General features: G+C 42.6%; 1 protein-coding gene across 1 annotated transcript; it reads right to left on the bottom strand.

Annotated features, from left to right (window-relative positions):
- Positions 1–15,616: 15,616 nt before the first annotated feature.
- LOC119178351 (adult-specific rigid cuticular protein 15.7) lies at positions 15,617–18,867 on the bottom strand. Its single transcript, XM_037429541.2, has 4 exons — positions 18,826–18,867; positions 18,213–18,311; positions 16,818–17,132; positions 15,617–15,860 (listed from the first exon to the last, which is right to left on the bottom strand). The coding sequence occupies exons 1-3, from the start codon at positions 18,835–18,837 to the stop codon at positions 16,821–16,823; spliced, it is 423 nt and encodes a 140-aa protein (XP_037285438.2). The 5' UTR covers positions 18,838–18,867; the 3' UTR covers positions 15,617–15,860; positions 16,818–16,820.
- Between the last annotated feature and the right edge of the window lie 897 nt (positions 18,868–19,764).

The raw sequence follows: 19,764 nt of genomic DNA, 5'->3' as shown, positions 1-19,764 counted from the left end.
CGTCAAGCCTGCCTTAGGCCAGTTTGCTACGTAGTTTCTATCACCAGTGTGGCCTCAGCGGTAGGATACTGGGCTGGCCCGCAGGTGACGTGGGCTCATGTCCCATTGAGTCTTTGGAATTCGTATTTACTTAGTTTTTGCGTGATAACGGTTACGGACATTCATGGCGACAGCAGGGGCAGTGGACAGTTATGGCACCACACACGATTCTTGTTGTGTTCTCATAACAAATTTCGCTGTAATTAGTTCAGTATTGAATAACAAAGAGTGAAGTCACAAAAAGGGCGATAAAACAAAAATACAGTCATCTTTCGCTTCGTCATCATGAGCATGGAATCAATGATCCCGCGCTGCCAGTCTTTTAGACAGAGCAACTGGAGGAAAAATATGCGCAGAGAATGCGACTGTGTCCAGAAAGTACATGGAAAAATTCATTCATACTCGTCACTATCCACGCGCCCTAACATTTCTTCTTTTTTGTCCTTGTCCCGGAATTTACAGCTTTTATACGCAATACATCGTTACAGAGACTCTCGGATTGCGTAGAGCTGCTCGTAAAACACCGTCGTGGGCACACTTCTCCGGCTATTCTACCAAGAGACGATCCTCTGCATGGGGACCCTTATCGTACTTGTTAGAGGCAGCTATATATAGCTATTCATGTTATCGCAGAGCACCGTTCACAATTTGCAGCAAAGCACAGTTTGTTATCTACAGATTGGAGCTAACTGCGCTGGCCGCACTTTTAGCTTTTTGTCAGGATTTTGCCAAAGTATATACTTTAACACAAAGAGAGATTGAGAAACACGTCTTACACATACTAAAACACATACTAGAACAGGCTGTAACGTAACGCATGCATTACGCCAATGAACAGACTCACAGAAGGCAAAAAAGAGACGTCGACTGCGTAGGAAAGATTTTATAAGTAATACACTGGTGCAAGCAAGCATAAATATTACAGATTATGTGCTTCGGGACATCCTACAATGATGACCTGAGTCTTCGTAGGAGAAAACTGGAAGTGGAAGAACACTTTTATTATCAATAAATTTATCCCGAGATAAAGTACTCTGAGATCAGTTGCGTATATTCATTGTTTATTACAGGGCAGACATATTAGTTATAGCAATTCAATCTCTACAATAAGGTACATCTGTTTTGTGCATGAATAACTTCCGATATGAAAAACTTCACATAACGCAAACTCGTTTCAGTTTCATTGCAGTGATACTGTTATGGTAAAAAATATGCGCGAGATGATCCGCTTGCATTCTGCTTTTTAAAAGGGTTTTACGTGCCAACATTGGAAGACCACGTCCTAATGTTAGCATATTTTAGTTGACATCAGGTGAAAGAATGAAGATCCGTGGTTGAGTTAGTGTGACGCAGTGGATACTGAAGGAAGAAAAAAGAAGCCGAGGACGGTTGGGTGGGGCGACGAAGTTGAAAAGTTCACAAAGATAAAATAATTATGCGCGCGCGAGGTGAAAGCTAATTTTAGAACTTTGGAACAGACTTTCGTCTTGCAGTGGACATAAGCATGTGACCAAGCATGATTGGGGGGGGGGGGGGGGTACGTGCGTTTTCATAAGTTCCCTATGCTTACGAATGAACAGCCGAGATGTCTGTCTCAAGGTGAAAAAAAGATTGGACTGTTCATGCACTGGTAAACACATTACTTAAGAGAAAAACATCTTCCAGTATGAAAACGCCTTTCGGCTTTACCTTATTGATGTAGTGAATGGGTTTAATTGCTATTAATGCTGAAGATGAGCCGCGTAAAAAATAACAGCTATGATACTCAAACGCACTCAACGAGAGCTGTGCTGTGTGTTTGCTTTTGGACTGTTTACATTCAGAAATGACAACAATATATAGTCGTTAGAAAAAAATGCAAATGAGAGAAAGTAGAGGGGAAAGAACGGTAGGCAGCTCAACCAGTCACAACCTTAATTTGCTATCTGCATTGAAGAAGAGCTTGAATGGTTGGATAAAAAAGAAAAGGGGAGATAATGAACATTGGTGAGTCATCAGAGAGTATATCTTTTAGGTTTCCCAGCCCAGTTTTTCGCTATGGTCTGGCGTGAAAATTTGTAAACCTTACTAAGCAAGACATGCACCGGTGGCCTGGAAGATTATGCAGCAGTACCCAACCAGACAGACATACACAGCACTTGACTACGGTCCTGATGATTGAACGCTGATCATATTTTTTCCGCAGACGTTTTGTCAACAGAGTTTTGATTGTATTTCTAACCTGTAAGCTTTTGTTGGAATTATTGCTTGTGTTTAAAAATAGTTACATAAAATTGAGTGGACCATAAAACTTTGCCTTTAAGAGTTGAAAGCAATAGTGATGTTATGTCCACTTATAAATTTGTGCCTACCATAGCTAGCTTTTTATTAATACACCGTCAACTATAAAATTGCTAACGATACATTCACAAGGACTGCTTGAATCACAAGAAATGTTTTTTTAACTGGGCCACTTCAACTTTTCGGTTCATTTTTATGCCAGTGATTTAGGTTTTTTGGGAAGATGTGCACTCAATTTTTCTCATTGAGTTGCCGCAAAGACACAGCATTTCAGGGCTGCACTACAATTGATAGACTTTCTTCAATGATGTCATTAGTTCTAAAAAGTTGTGATCTTTGACGATGTTGAAAACGCGTTGCAATGAATCATAACTACGCAGAAAAATAAAAAAAAATTTTATGCTGCTTTTACGTCGCTCACTTCATGACTGAGGCGTGTTTTTTCGGGGCTATACTTATATACAGCATTTCACAAATATTCTGGTTTGTTCTATATTTCTTTGAAAACAATGAACAATAAAAAGCCGTAACGTTGACCACTCAGAAGCTATTGGCGTGACATGATATTCTTCTGTGAATCTTCCTCCTAACGACAACAACTTCGATCAGGACATGCAACACTGCTTGTATATCTCGAATAACACGGCTCGCCAAGATAACGATGCCAGTGTGATAGTAACACTGCTTGTGCTCTCGCCTGGCTCACGCCCGGCGCATGCCCCTGAGGCTTCGCAGCCTCGGCCCCAATCAACGGGAGCTTAGAGCCAACAAACGTTAGCGCACAGCGTTGCAGCTTATCGTCGTTTCATGGTTTTAGTGTCCAAGCCAGGCGCAAACTCACAAGAACTTATGTCGTACGCGTGCTAGGTGGCCACTGTATGTCTGTCACGCAGTTGTTCTTATCCTTTGTACGTAAGAGTTGTGCGATAATAAGTGACGATCTCGCTGAAGCACACTAAGCGTTTTTTACAGGCACTCCAGTTCTCTGCCAGCTCCACATTATTTCTTGCGGAGCATCGAGAGCAGTGATTTTGCTACGTTAAGCTAAGTTTCTGTTCTCGACTCATTCTATTTTTCATGAAAGTTGCATGTCTCGATGTTACTGGAAGATTCGACTGGCAGTAGCTTGACTATTCTACCACTTCTTTGTTATCAAGAAACTTTTTGACGACGTGAATCTTGTTAAGCGCACAGCACGTGCGTTGTAGAACACAACACAGTTTCTATAGAATACAACTAGGAAATAAACATGGTACACTAAACTAATGGCCAGGCTAATTGTTAGTACAGAGCCGTGCGGCTTATCCTCATTCCATGGTATTAGCGTCCAAGCCAGGTGCAAAGTAGAACGCACTTACGCAGTACATATGTTAGATTGGCAGTGTATGACTTCGCTAGCAGTTGTTCTTTCCTCTTGAATATAGAAGGTGAGTGATTATTGCCTGCTCGACGTCATTCTTTTGTCAATGCTGAGTGTATTCTGCTGAGCCAACTGTTTCATTGCACATCGATAGACATTGCGCGAGCAGTTAGCAACACAATATATCCCCGAAGTGAATTATGTTGAGCAGCTCGCTCGGAAATAATCGGGTGAACCGTGAATATTCCGAACAGTTCCTCCACTGTCATAAAGACGTGACGTGTTGTTATAGTTATATAAACATTATATACACAGTCTTTATTATTTTACATATGATGCACTATAAACAGTATTTACAATTCGATTATATGCATTGTACAAACGAGTCTAAATCGATTTTCTGAACTACATGGAGGGCATTCCTCGACAGGCTTGGGGACCCGTCTCTCTTTGAAGATGAGAACTTTGTGATTTGTAAAGCATATTACCCAGATATCATCAATTATAGGATAAATTGTAAAGTTCGAGAAGGCAATGTTGATAGAGGTACCTCTGATGGTGGTGGGATGTTAGCAGTCGTACTGCATGCATCGGAGTGCGTAAAGGGGCATCGTGTGTTGAACCAACCAGCCTTCGTTCATGATGTCCTGGTTGAAGTATCTGACGAGTACGAAGGAGCCGTTTTTGTTTCCGCGCTACTTCGACTTCGCGGGCTGTTATCACGGAATCCGCACGACGCTGACGACTCTTTTTCGTCAAGCAAGCTCTCACTGCCAGACTCGGAGGCGAGCCCACGCTGCTGCTTTCTTGGGAGCTCTCATCGCTACTCTTTGGCTTCCTCCATGTCGAAGGCTACGTCGTCAGGGGCGTTCCGCGGCAGGTATTGCATGGTTTGAGGCACGTCTATAGGAACGCTGACAACCTGCCCGTTAACGCCGAACTGGCCGCTGCCGTGAATCAAACGCCTAATGATCACGAGTGGTAGACGAGGAATGATCAGGTGCTCTTCTACTGAGCTGAGCGCGGGCAGGTAATCAGGCTCGAAAAGGTAGTGATACCCATGTGTAACACCCGTAGCAGGAACCTTTCCGGTCCCCTGCGAGGCTTTGCGAGTGGAGCGAACACTTTATTCACAGTAGTCGGTTGATGACGTGCAAGGTAGGTGTCATTGGAGCACGGCAACGCCGTTAGCGCGGCATTGCTCAATGGGAATGGTAGTGATTGTGATTAGGTTGTTGTGAACGACAAGCGGTCGCATACTTTGCAGCTGTGGTCAAATGCGTGGTCAAGATAATCGCGCGTGAAGTGCGCGTCGGCGCCACCAACTTGAGGCAACAACCAGTTTGGGCACTGCATCGCTGCTTCCCGTGCCGGTACCCTTGCAGCTATTTAGGTTCTCTTGCAGCTGTTTGCTCGCTGCTTCGGCTTCGTGGTCTTTTATCTCGGAGTCCGCCCGACCTTGACGTCTCTCTTCGGTCTCGTGAGCACTCACCGCTGGGTCTTGGCGGCGAGCCTGTGCTGCTGCTGTCTCACGAGCTCTCACAGCCACTGCCATGGCTTTCTGTGTGTTCATGACTAGTAGCCGTAGTGAAGAGCCATGTAGTAAGCACTCTTGAAACTAGAGTAGCAGCTGCTGCTCTAAAGGCACCAATGAGAACTAGCGGCTACGGCGATGAACAAGCCCCGAACATGAGAAGTAAGCTCTTAACACCTGCTTCTTTTCACGGTCATGAACCATAGTGCAAAGTACACACAATACTTTACAGATGTGTAGTGGGTACCTCGCTTATTAGGAGAATGATAAATGGCACAGTGCCATGGTGAGGGCTTCAGTGGCATCGTCATCGTGATGACGTATAGTGGGTACTTTGAACGTGCTGTGGTGTGATGCCAGAAAGCGAATGGCTGAATAAAAGAAAGAGAATGAAAGAAAATAAGCAGCCCATATTTATCTGCGTGTCACATGCTTCTTTCAACTAATCTCCACAACATTTGTCTGTTAATTAACACTTTTAAACCTCGCCAGAGCTTCACTTACGACAAAGCCTTGAGAACTGGTTTTAGTCGTGCAATATATACCATGATTTGATATTGTATGCAAATGCTCGTAGGGATGTCTCAACATAAATATCTTTTTATAAAGCCTTACACACTTAAAAAAAGGCAGTGCTACTTATTAACTTTGAGGTATTAAATTGTCACAACATTCACTATCCAAGTAGTAACTGTATGTAGTAGGCCACAGACATTTACTACCTCTGGTTGCTTCTGAGGTAGTAAACGCATGTGATCTACTACCTGCAGCTACTACTTAGGTAGTGAGTGTTGTGACAACAATTTACTACCTCAAAGTTAGTAAGTACCTTTGCCTTTTTTTAAGAGTGTAGAGCCAGCTCTAGAAATAAAACGAAACAGCAAATATTTTATGGTTTGTTTTGCGTTTGGGTTGGAATTTCCTACTGTAACCACATTTCAGGTCTACAAAGTTTTTTGTCTACAGGACCTTCAGCTAAAAGAACATTTTCAATACTTTAAAATCAAAACATCAGCGTATACAATTTTTTGTGGCATTGAGGCTACATTTTAAAAAAAAGGTCCCTTATGTTTTAACCTTGCTATCTGAGGTAATACTACTTTTTTGCATATCACTGGCAATATCTTTTTCAAAAGCATTTATTATTAACATCTCTGTTTGTTTTTCCGAAATCTAATGACTAGCTCCTGATGCTTTGAGAAATGTTTTACGTGCCGGCATTGGAAAGATTCTTAGAAGTATTCGTCAGCTCAGGCAAAGCTACTAGGATAACTAATAAATGAGATCTTGTACATAAATACTCGTTAAGGGACCTCGTGGATCCTATCAATGCTGCCTTCTACAGCTGTGCCAAAATAGCATCTTATTTATCCTAGAACGTGTACAGCAATGAAATTGTTGAGCTCTTTTATTTATTTGCTTCGCATGCGCCCTAGTTTTGTTTTTTCTTTCTTTGTATCTAAGATTGTTATCGAGTGCTGATGGTTACTAGAACCCCTCATGTACTTTCCTTCGAGCTTTGACTTGTTTTGTAGATTGGTATGCAGAATTACATTACGACCATTTTTAAGATGTTTATTTGCTTTTTGTAGTACTCAGTGCTTTTTGTATATTTTTCATCAACATATATATTACCACAGCTTTTGCGCGGATAAAATGTAGCAGTGTTTAGGAACACCATCACGGTATGGGGTGGCATCCCACAACAAAATGCATTCATTTCTGCAGTGTGGCCTACTATTTTACGTACATTAATGCTCCACGCACTATGTGCGCAACAGTAATATTTGTTTGTTTGTTTTTCAAAGGTTTGTTCCAACTATGCTGTGCCTGGCAATGTTGTGGCAGTATTTGAGAGAGAAAGCGAGATATAAGGAAAATAGGAAAGGCAGGAAGGTTATCTAGATTACGCCCAGTGGGCTGCCCGTGATAAAAGAAATAATGAAGTACAAGAGAAAGAGAGAGAGAAAGAAAGATGCAGTGCACACTCTACATAGATTGCACTATGTTGCAGGTGATGCTTCAGTCCTGTTGCTTTGAAAAACAGTAGGAGGGCTATTGTGCCTTTCGGCGCTGATTTACTGTGAGATCATACTCCGAAGAACTTTTCTTGCGTAAATGACCGATCATCGTGTCTCCTTAAGGCCAAATGTACAGTACAGCTCTGTTCATATCAAAGACAGCTTCCCAAGAGATGGTCAATATAGTCTCTACAGAGTTGCAGTTATCGCGCTTGGGTGAGTCAGTCATCCTGATGCGATAGCTGAGTGAGTTGGTAAACGCTACACCAAGCCACAGCCAACGCTGCATTGTCGCATCACGTCGAGAAATCTTGGATGAAAGTTATAGCAGTAATAACGATTCTATGTTATGTAAGGGACGAGTGTAGTTGAGTGGAGATTTCCAGGGCATAAGCGTGGCACCACTCACGATGAGACAAAGTTTATTTGCAGCATCGGCTCTTGACGGGTGTGAAACAGTGTAGGTGCTCCATAATGGGACTTCGGACGGCATCGTTGGAGGGTTGGTTACCACTGATCCCACAGTAGCCCGGCAGCCATTGTAAGACTTTGTCGCGTCGATTATTAGTAGCGCTAGGACAAATTTCATAAAATTCGAAACACCGACTGATGGTAGCATCCATTTCTAGGCTGCGCAGGCATTGAAGAGCTGCCTTGAATTAAAAAAAAAACATGTTTTATTTACTAGAACATTCTTGGATAACAAATAATATTGCGGCTAAAAGAGCGGTGAGCTCGGAGCCCGGGGATTTCAGGACGTGGGACGTCTTAAACTTGACGGCGATTGAATAAGGTGGTACCACAAAGGCGCCTATCGAACTTGCCAATGCCAAGAACAAACTTTCCCTGTAAACATAAACTTATTTAGTATACAATATATGCAAAATGTTCAATGAAAGCTGCTTGAATGCTTCAAATAACAGGCTAGCCTTTGCAGATATGCCGGTATATCGAGGTGACCAGGGAGTGTTTGCGGCCACCACCCCAAACATTGCCATTTTGTTGCAGATGATAACTTTCACTTGATGAAATGCAAGCTAGCTGGCATGACTCTGAAAAACGCTGCCTTCACTCTTTCTAGTGGTAGGCTAGCGAGGTGATGGAGAAGGCGTCAAAAGTACTAGCAATATTATTTTACTGACCGAATCGAATTTTTTGAAGTGAGATTATTTTGCAACAAGGTTGCGGGGAGACTAGGCTGGAGAGCTGCATTAGGCACGCTCTGAGAAACCTGGTCACCTCCTACGCTGTGCATTTACAGTGCACGGTTGACAGAATTATGCCATATGAATAATGCATGAACAAAACACTAAATAACCACGGTAAGAAATAATGAACAAGGTTATTGTGGATACATTTGAAAAACAAAGCAAGAATATCTTTAGTGATGAAGACAAGAAATTAAAAAAACAGCAGCAAAAGCAGATGAAGATATCGCAGCGCTAGCAATTAACTAAATATGTCGTGTAGCCTTTCTAATGACAGATTAGATTCATCGAGACCATTTTCATAGTGTTATTGATATAGTATGGTCGCTAAACAAGACTGTATTATTTGGTCATTGTAAATTGTCTTTGTTCCAATCGAAGTTTCTAAATGATGCCTATAAAGAAATCCGCGAAAATAGATATGTGCTAAACAGCTAGTAAACACTTATTTTGTTATTCCGTAATTGGCCTATATTGTTTTCTACTTCATATATTTTTTGTGTAGCTACAACCTCGTGTTCATCATAACCGGAAAAGTTGAGCATGCGAAAAGTAAAGAAGCAGCAAAGCATGGAAAAACGTAAAGTTGATGTGTTACAGAATATGAGCACTACGTATGCTGTAGAAGTTTTGTACTAAGCTAAGCAAAAGAACTCGGCAATGAGAGTAAATCATTCAAAAAGAACCCGGAATTGCAAGTGTGGCATGCTGTGAAAGCAGTGCACAAAGAAGGCACATCCATCGGCGCCTATTTCCAGCATTACTTGTAATCTTTGAACACCGCAGATAGATTACCTCATTTTAGGTGTGTTTGGTTAAACTAGCACTTTGTAGCCATCTTACGAGCAGCGACACGTTACAGAAACATAAACAACAAAGCGACACAAAAGTAACGACACCTAGCCATGCAAAGAGGCTCAGCCAGCCTGTTTCATAGAATAGTTCGCTGTCGTGTATTCCGTTACTAAGCCAGTTTCACGCTGGCATTCCACTGCTTTTGGAAGCCACGCACAAAGCGCCAGTAAACAAAGATTGTGTTACCATACACCGAAACTACGGTCGTGGTGTCTCTCCCACTTGTTTTAGTAACTTAGTTGTCGTAAAATAGTTCTATTGATTATGTTTTGTACTTGATTTCGTGCATCGCTTTTTACCCTGCGACAATCACTCCTGCAATATTCATGTCGGATGTTGCTCTTACTTCCATAAACGTAGGCTAAAGCTTACTGATACAACCCGCCTTTCATACGTCTTTTCGTTTGTAGCATACTACATCTTTGCCTTTCCATATCCTTGTTAGGTTTCGATTAAAAGAGATGTTGAAGTGTAGCCGGGAGGACAGGAGGGTGCTATTGATGATCTGGTGCTTGCTGACGCTAATCGCATAGAATTTGAGCGAGCAACATTCTCTCTATACATCATTTACTGTGTATTTTGTGTTGGCATACTGGGAACTGGATTCGCAAAACGAACTACTTACAGACTCACTCCCTGCCACTGAGTTTCCTATTCTTTATTACGGTAATTCAATCTGAATAGCACTGGGATTCGCTTTCACAGTATTAAAATATGCTTTTCGACATAGTAAGTTTTACATATTGATAAGATTTTTGGCGCAAAGTATTGGACGCAATTCAGTAATACCTTTGCGCTCGTGATAATGTCGCTCATTGAAACACACCAGATAGTTAGATTGTTTTGACCATTTACGCAAGATGGAAATGCGAACAAAACTCTGTAGTTACATTGATGACGGGGAAGGAAGCAGAAAAATGGAAAAGGCAAGGAGGTTATCTAAAAGAACATCCGGTTGGCTACCCTACACCGGGAGATTAGAGAACGAGACAAGCCAGACGAGAAAGAGGGATGAGAAAGAAAAGAAAAAAGAAGAGATAGACAGTAAGTCCACTCCAGCGCGTAGAACTCCACTGCAAGCCGGAGGCGTTCAGACAAACCCATCTTTCTCAAGAAACATAGCAGCGCTTTCACGGGCTGTCGAGGGATGTGGACGATGCGGTAATAGCCCCTGCACAGAAAGTGGCCGTTCATCCAGTCACCGCGATCCGTTGGCGAGTACTTGTCTCCCTGAGTCAAGTTGAGCACACTGGCACAGCAGGTGTTTGATAGTTTTATCGTGCCGCAAACATCGCATCTCGAACTGTCACTCTTTCTGATTAACAAATTATATGCTTTCGTGAAAGCAACTCCCAACGAAAGGCGACAGAGAAGTGAATATTCACGTCGATGTCGGCTAGGTGGAGGCCAGAGTTGTAGTGAAGGCTCAAGTTCATGTAGTCTGGTACGTCGTATGCTTGGTGTGTTCCACTCAGTTAGTATGAGACTGCGGGCCAGTTGATAGATCTGCCTCGCAGCGTCCAATCTTGAAAGCGTAATTGGAATGATATTTGCTTCCTGATGCGACGCGTGAGTAGCATGACATCCGGAATCATTCTCGCTGATACCACAATGCCCAGGTAACCACTGAAAGATGATGTTCTGGCATTTTTCCATTAAGAGGTGGGGAAGTTTCACGGTTTGGTAAATGATTGGTCGTGGCATCTGCGCCGGAGAATCGACCACAGGTACTTAGCACCCTTTTTGAGTCATAGAACACGGCTTATTTACTTGGTCTTTTTTCAAAATTAATGAGTTTCTGTGCAATACGCAGAGCCTCGAGTTCTGCCGCCATGGACATCGTCGAATGTGAAGTCTAGAAATGCAGAGTTGCCCCTTATGATGGTATAACCATTGCTTCACAAGAACTGGATGACGTAGTCGAGCCATCCATGTAGACAGCTACGTAGTTTATGTAGTTTTGGTACAGTAAAATAGACTCAGTTGTTTTAGCGCATCCGTCACTAGGTTGGATTTTCTCCGCATTTCTGAGACCATTAAGTAAACTCGCGGCCAGCTCAAGCCCCAAGGAGGAAGAATGCAGTGGTAGGTAATTAATTTATACTCCAGCACATTAACGCTTTCTGTCTAGGGAAGTTGTATAGGCCACACTCGTAAAGAAAACAAGTAAACTGAATTTAGCAGTAACAACATTATAAGTTTTGGTGGTCCGTTCATACTTGATTGAAAATAAGTGAAGAGGTGAATACAAGTAGAAAAAGTTACATTACAAGCGTAGTTATGGGTTGGAAGCCCTTTGAAAAATACTTTGAAGAAATGTCTTCAATCGAAAACTCGTGTCTATTCATGAGTCAGCTTTCCATCTTCCCATAGTAATCCGGTTAACTTTTATATCAACTTTTTGAACATCAAAATTTTAAGCTCTAATTGATGTGCATATAGATAGTTCAAGCGGATGCATGTCCACTTCTCTGTACTTTTTTTACTCCACAATGAACATCAAATATTCTTTTTTGCTTGGATTTGTTTTTTCTCCCTAGCTTGCTCTTTGTTATTTGATAGAGGAAAGAGCTATGCATGGCCCCTTTGGCAACTACGGATGTTTGTATGCTCCACTAAATCACTGCATTGTATGCTGAACTTGTACCAAGCTGGTCCTCATTTAACCTCTATAAAGGTAACCCAGAGAGTGCCCTAAGCTCGCCTGATTGCAGACGCTAGCTTCGCTTCTCTTGCTCCGTTTAACTAATATGCCTCTGCAATCATCGATTCCATCATGGGACTCCTCATTCTCCGGCACAACTGTAGAATTTCACTCATGCTCTATATCTTCGGTACCAGACACAACAGATCACTCGACTGATCTTGGAAGTCAATTATTCCATCACTTGAGCTCATTGCGTCTTCTGTAGATGTTCCTGATTATGTCGTCGTATTATAGTTACCAGTGTTTATCTTGTTCTCTCCTGACTATTGTGCTCACTGCTTTTTGTGGAATTTTGCTTTGCTACACAACTATGGCATAAACGCTGTTTCACCGACTGAACATCTCAAACTTCCTCGTAAACTGAACTATATAGTGAAATTCCTCCGAAACAAATGAGTTCCGAAATGCAAGCGAAGCATTACAGAATAGAGATTTGTTTCTGTTGCTCTCCGGGTGGGCCCTTTTGAAGCATTTCGCCACTGGGAGTAAGCTTTCAGCGCCTATACACTTGCCTTAATTTTTTCCTTTTTCGTACTCCACACCGCGAACTTGAGCAGATAAGGGGTTAATACCACACTATCTCCACACACTATTTGATGTGCTAGAGAAAAACTAGGGGACCATAAAGGTTCGTTATTAAGAGTTGAACACGACAACAATATTTTGTTCCTAGTGCGTACTTGAAACACTCTGTGCATGGAACCTTTTATAACTTGCTGTGCACCCTCTACGTGGCCTTTAGGGAACAGGCGCAGTAGCGTGTGTGACTTTTCTAGTGGGTTACCAGCCTTAAATCATGAACTCATTTTGATTATCACAAGCTCTAATGCCCGATACCATGGACACTTGTACCACGCATTATTACTGCATTGTTTCATGCTGTATTGGAAAGAATGTATACAGGACGCGTGTGTTTGTAAATCTCGTTACTTTCACTAATTTCCCTGCAGCCAAGCAGAGGAAGTTATTTTCATTGCATTTACAAGCAGATGCTGGCAGCGTGGTAGAACACCCACTTGTCACGCAAACGATCCCAGTGATATTCCGTACAACGCCGAAGAATTATTTCGAGAAATGATTTTTGTTTTGTTTTGGGCAATTGTCTCTGCATACGCTGGCGGAATTCTCAGCGTATTTTTCTGCACATTATTAGTATTTACGAGCGCCCCTTCACACACCGACACACACATGCGCGCTTGCACACACACATACGCACACACACCCAAATGTACATTCGTGACGTGTTTGTGACTATTGAAACCAATACTAGTTCCTGTGCTTCTGTACAACAAAAAAAGCGTGATTTTGTTAACTCTTGTGTTGTAAGTACTACATCACAAATAGTGCTCCATAGAGTCCACACCAGCAGAGTTCTAGAAGATGCTTTAAATAAATATAAGACTAATTGCAAGGGCTTTGCTTGCATGCTCTATGCGCCAGAACAAATTGCCGTAGCCAAAGACGTGCTCCCTCCGCAAAATAGGTCTTTCTTGGTGAATATAACGATTTCCGAGATTACCTGCAATATTGCAGATACCCCTTTTCCCTTTCGTCCAAACTGATGACTGCAAATTACCCCCTCCCCCCCCCCCAAAGTAAAATTCTCTGCACAGAACATATCACTTCAATCCATACTCTTATCCATTGTTTTTTGTCGTTAAAATTTCTGTTATTTTCAAATTTTTTTCGTCACGCATATGATAATGACTTTTTGCTCACAAGCAGCGACGCCAAAACTGACGTCGACGCCGCAATTTCTGCGAAATGTGCTCGTTCCCGGTATCGAGTAAAAAAAAGTAGCAAAAGAAGCAGTGAACACGAAAGTGCTGAGATTTAGGCAATTTGGTAAGAATATGTGTCAAAAGAAACAATCAATTTCTAAACACCAATTTTTTCAGTCATGAGGAAGCCGCAAAAATGGCGTGAAAGCGCACCTCCCCAGCATTGAGCCACGCTTGGGAGGAACGCTGTTTCCTTTTTTTAAATTTAATTCATTGCCATCGCGTTAATTGCTTCGCATTTGCGCCGAAGCTGTGAATTCTTTAGTGGTGTTGTAGCTTGCTCACGTGATAATTGCTTAAGTTATCTCATGTCATTCATGCAAATGGCCCTGACTGTTCGTTCGTTTAAGGCCACTATTACTCATGAGCTATGTCCTTGATGTATATGTAGCAATAAACGGTAATAATTTGTATAGATGGGCAACCGCTGATCTGCTGAACCTATTTTAGCTACTATTATCACATGGACATAAATAGTGAAAGGTGCTGATATGTCGTTCACATGGATCTGCAAGGCATACAGTGACTATTATAAAGTAGCTAGTATGGTATTTTATAACGGAAGTTGGCAAGTTTGGTTGCATCTACCTATATCACGCAAGTTCCACTGGTTAAATGACCACGATAGCTTATCCTCTAAAAACACGTCCGTCGCAAACAGTGGTTATTAAGGCGACTTTAATTTGGCATAGGCGGCCGTAACAAAATCTTGCAAATCAGCGGTGAAACCGAAACACGGTGATAACAACTTTTCATAATGAGAAAGGTGAATCGAAAACAAATATTTTTAGTGAAGTTTTAGTGTAATACATTTTTCAGGTGAAAGTCTGTGCTCGTCCGTCTTATTTTTTGTGCATCATGTGTGCGTGAGCGCTGAGCCGCAGGTTTCCATCTGCTATCCATTCTGAGTGTTACATTCTAAGACGTTGCTATCGCAATCATTGCTTCACCCTTGCAGTGAAGCAGTCACTTTTTTCCTTATTTCCTTCCTTGTTCCCCTCCTTCACTTTTCTTGGCCCAGAGAAGCATGCACTCCTGAGCTCAGCCCTGGGTAAGCTTTGACTCTTTCTTTTATTATTGATCTCTTGTTTACGCACTGCCCCGGCATCTCTCGATGCACTATGTCGGACTCAAAACGACGTATTCAGGTACTCAAAGACGCTATTTTCGATTACATATTGACAAACTGATCACGCTTCATTGCTCAATACCTTCACGCAATTTCACAGACTGCTGCCGTTAAGCAGAGAAGGAATAATGTGACACTAAAACACGAGTAAGGGGAATTATGGTGGTGATGTTCATTTTGTTTTGTGATGGTGCATGCACATGTACTGCGCGTTTTTAAATATTTAGCCGATGTTCGAGAAGTTCCAGAAATTCGACTCGAGTATAAGATGCATTTATTTGTCTAATATTAGGCTCAAAATAGCTTCATTACCCTGTACATGCGTCGAACGATAATTTTCCTTTGCCATCAGGTGCAGCAACGATGATGTCGTGCGACGTTGTAATTGAAACTTCGACAACGCTTTGATCGTCCTCTGTGGTAGAATAATAGTGGCAGTTTTGCTATTTAGAGCGTACGTGCAGTGTTACAATTCAATTGAACCTAACATTTCTATTTATTTTTACTCAATAAAGACTTCATGGTTTCATAAGTTTACTCGTACCAGATAGGGACAGTACAAGAGATAACTCAAGAAACTAACCAGTGACTTAAATACGCAGAGAGATTACGGGCAAATGCAATACTCAATGATACGACAGCGAATAGCTTTTGATTTTATCACATCAGGGCTCCGAGAAAGACCAAACGTTCAACCACGAGTACAGGAATATTGTAACATTTATTTACACTACGCTTTCAATCTTCTTCTATGCGGTGGCACCAAACACCGCATTTCTGATATTTGACAAGAAACAGATATCACGAGCCTATGTAGAAAACGTGCACAGTCACAGAATGGTTATCGTCTTCACATCAGGGAATGCACTCGACGTCTTCTGATATTCCTAAAGGTAGCAAAGTTTACGTCGTTCTGCCGAAGAAAGGAAGAATTCTAAAGCCACAGCTGAAAGGCAATCGAAAGAAGAACAAAATACTTAATAGAAACCTCCGCTCACCACTGACCACCAGCTTTCTTCTTTAACTTGAAATGTACATAATGTACGAGGTTAGGTAGTTCACATGATCGCGGAAATGCAAAAGTCAATGTAAACTGTGAAGGCTATGTTACATAATTTAAAGACTATTTTCGACTAGCACCGGTTGATAATTTCATGGTCGATGACAAAATTATGGAAGATGGGCCAGTGACACTTCTTTTTATTGGTAGGGGACTCTGAACTGCTTGGTTAAAAATATTCACTACCCTCTCACAATTCAGCCTCAGCCACTGTCATCTAAGCTCTCCCAAAGCAACTATTTATCGGGTATTCCGGTTAAGCAGTCTTTGCGATAAAATTACATTAGGCTACGTTATGCTCCTCGCCACACTATAATGCGAACAACTGAGGAACAGGGCATAAAGTACGTTACATCTACGTCGATGAGCTCTGTGCAAAGCCACGAAAAAGTCAGCAACATAACAGTACGGGCAATAAAACATTAACTCAGTACTACTACACTCACATCAACTGTAAGCCCACGTGTGCCATGGAAGTCAAAGAAAAAAAAACATGTATGTGTAACTACCACTGTGAAAATAGATTTAGACGCAAAGATATTTTTTTCCTTCCTGTTCTGTCTTTCTAATATATTTCCTTACAGCCGACTAATTTTCGTCATGTTGCTTCCTGTTTTTCATCACTGTGGAACATTCATTATCGATATTCTTTTTATGTCTAACATTCATTATCACATTGTTTCTATGGCTTGTATCGCTTTTATCTGCTTACACTTTGCCCCATTTCATTGCCGCTAGCTGTTAACAGGGTGTCGAAAATTATATATAGACAAATATGTACTTACAGAAAGAAAATCTCAACAATGGAGAAAGACGTAGTGTCTCTAGAGAAAGGGCGACTACCTTCTAGCCGTAATATCCGTGGCCTCCGTATCCGCTGTGTCCACCATGTCCATAGGCTGGCACCGTCTTGCCGTGGGCCGAGTGATAAGGGGCGGCGGCAGGCAGGCTGCTCTTGGTTCCGGGCTCATTGGTCTTCACCATGGCGCGGAAGCCCCACTTGTCGGCCACGTAGTGCACCTGCCTGTGGCGGCCGTCGATGTCGCCCAGGTAGTACAAGCCGTGCACGGGACCATACGCCGCACCGGTCTCGTGGCGGCCGTTTACAGCGCCGTAGCCATTGACTATGTCGTAGCCGAAGCTGTAGTGGCCATGATCCTGCGATGGAAATAAAGAATCATAGAAACGTGGCACATGCTCGCCAGATATATTATTAACAGCTGTCGGCGGCAGTCATGCAGCTTTAAGACTTGTTACTGAAAAAAGAGCAGCGACGCTTCAAATTTTTTTTTTCCTGTATGCTGATTGCTACTGTTCGATGCTGCCAATAAGGTTCCTGGATGCATGCCCTCCGATGACATAGTAGACACCACCTTATCAAGTGAAGTATGTGCAACGGTGGTCAATGGTCTGAATACAGCAAAAAAAGTCTACTGAACAAGTATTCTGTGGAACTTGCGTTCCCCGAATACCACTGCCAGTGCATCGCTTTCTTTGCACCTCTTCCAAACAATAAAGTCTTGTTCATGGCTATGCCAAGATGTTGAGCAATGTCTTGAGGATACAGCACGGAGAAATGCACATGTTCGAAAATGCTGGCTGATGAATAATGAGTAAAGTAGGGCACTCGAAAAGAGACGTATACATAAATAGTGTCTAAACAGGGAGTTGCTATCTCGGCTAGCCGTTTTACGTTCAGTGTTGCGACTATAAAAAGCCATTGGAACGTTAATGAGCAGGACAAAAACAAATAATCTGCCCTATTTGTTTAGGTGTCTTTTTGTCTGCACGTTTCCATCATAAACCGAAGAACACATAGGGGACACCCCACTCCCCCCCTCTAATCGCAAGTAGGGACTGTCAAGCCCTAAAAAGTTTGATTCATCAACATCGTCCATCATAAACCAACTTGCACAGAGGACGCAACAGAAAAGACAGCCGTATTAGTCACTAAAGTTGAATTTCCCTCAAGCTGTACTACCTGTAGAACCGTAGTATTGACCATGAAACGCGATGATAAAGTAAAGTAAAATCATCTTGAAAATTTTGCAGATGGGCAACGTTTGGCAACGTGATGATACCATGACTGCAAACTGAAGGCGAAAGTGAAAATTATATATTGAATCAAGTGACATCGTACAATACGGCAATTTTTTTCCGGGACTGTTCCTTAGCGTATTGATACCCCTGCAAACTGCAGAGAAAGTAATTTGCGCGAGCAGCACCGGCAATACCCACGTTCTGTTTCCTGTACGTCTTGCTGGAACCACCGTGGTGCCCGTATCCTCCGTAACCTCCGGCGAGTACCGTGGTCGAGGCAACCAGCAGCAGTGTAACCTGCATATTGGCATGAAAGTGGCAAGCAGGTAACTACGCCGGATTGCTTTGATGTTTCTTCAAAAGATGGGGAGGTCGCTATAATGGCTCACAATTTCGTAGGGATGCGTTCATAGTTATATGATAGGCTCTAATTATGTAGAGCAGGCAATAGAGAGTCAATATTAGCACAGGCCTTATTGTTACTGCTGGCATGTTGCGCTACTACGCTGAAGACTGCGGATTCTATCCATATTTATATCTTCGATATGGGAATGGGTGAGTGGAGCGAATTACATATACACACGTACACTTAAATTTATATGCACGGTAAAGAAACACAGTGGGCCAACACAAATGAGCAGTATCTCGCTACGGCGTACCTCGTAACTACGCCGGCAATTTCATCTCTCTTTAACAGGTGCTATGAATAGGGCGTTGGTCAGCGATTTCGGAAGCCATGATATTTGTAACTGCTTCGGAGGCCGTCTGTGCCACGGTCACCACGGCTTCAGCCCTTCGGCAACCAACTCACCTGAGCGTTCATGTCGGCAGATAGGAGTACACGGTTGGCAGTGAGTCTTGCGGGCGGTGGCGGTTCCCTTTTATAGGCCCGTTTTAGAAGTGAGAAACGCATTTTTGTTGTCTCCTTTGTTGTTTGACAGGCTCTGCTCAGGGGCGCACAAAATGCTTTCACCTGCTATTACGCGCGCTCAAAGAACCGGCGTGTGTCTGTTTTCGTAAAGAAAACGATAAAAAAAAATGGACCAGTTTTTTTTTTCTCCGAATCAGGGCGGGGCATACGTTTCCGGCGAATGCTTTACTCCATCGGCTGTTTGTCAGTTTTCAGCTCAAGACCTAGCAGACACAAATCACAGTCTTGGTTCGTGAAATCTTGAGCTTACCTTGTATGCATGGTGACCGCACGACCACATTGCGCCCCGCTCACGCTCCAACGTCCAAGCTAATGCGTAGTTCACCGCTCGAATCAAGCTGTAAGTCGCTAGTTTTACTGCCAAATGGAACTCGTTAGTAATTGCGCGTTTACTGGTGCTTTGTGTGCCACGTATACTTTGAACTATTTTGTGATACTATACTTTGAACTCACTGCCACATTTGTGTAACTGTGAGCATTGTTATTTCCAGTGAAGAGACAAGAACATTGGCATCTCAACGGCTAGCAGATAGAAACGGGCAGCGCGCTGCTCACGCACAAATGACGCACGAAAACCGCACACACTGGACGAGAGCTTACTAACATCGTTTACAGCTTGACGCTTGACACGATGTTTAAACAAAAACAAAAGGGACGCACGAAACGTAACCACAGGTACAGGTACGAGTGAAAATTGACAAGTTCCCCATTGTTACTACACTGTGTTTGAAAAGCGCACTCTTTTCGCAAACGGCGCCTGCCCAGCGAGAGAAGTGATCTTTGTGCACCCGGCAACTGAACGCAATTTTTCTAGTGAGA

Source organism: Rhipicephalus microplus, chromosome 1 (assembly GCF_043290135.1).
Source record: "Rhipicephalus microplus isolate Deutch F79 chromosome 1, USDA_Rmic, whole genome shotgun sequence".
Taxonomy (NCBI): domain Eukaryota; kingdom Metazoa; phylum Arthropoda; class Arachnida; order Ixodida; family Ixodidae; genus Rhipicephalus; species Rhipicephalus microplus.
This window is presented reverse-complemented; position numbering and strand designations above follow the sequence as displayed.

Coding starts and splice junctions, on each gene's coding strand:
- LOC119178351 (XM_037429541.2), bottom strand. Junction 17,133..18,212: donor AGACGTACAGGAAACAGAAC/GTGGGTATTGCC, acceptor TTTCCATCGCAG/GATCATGGCCACTACAGCTT.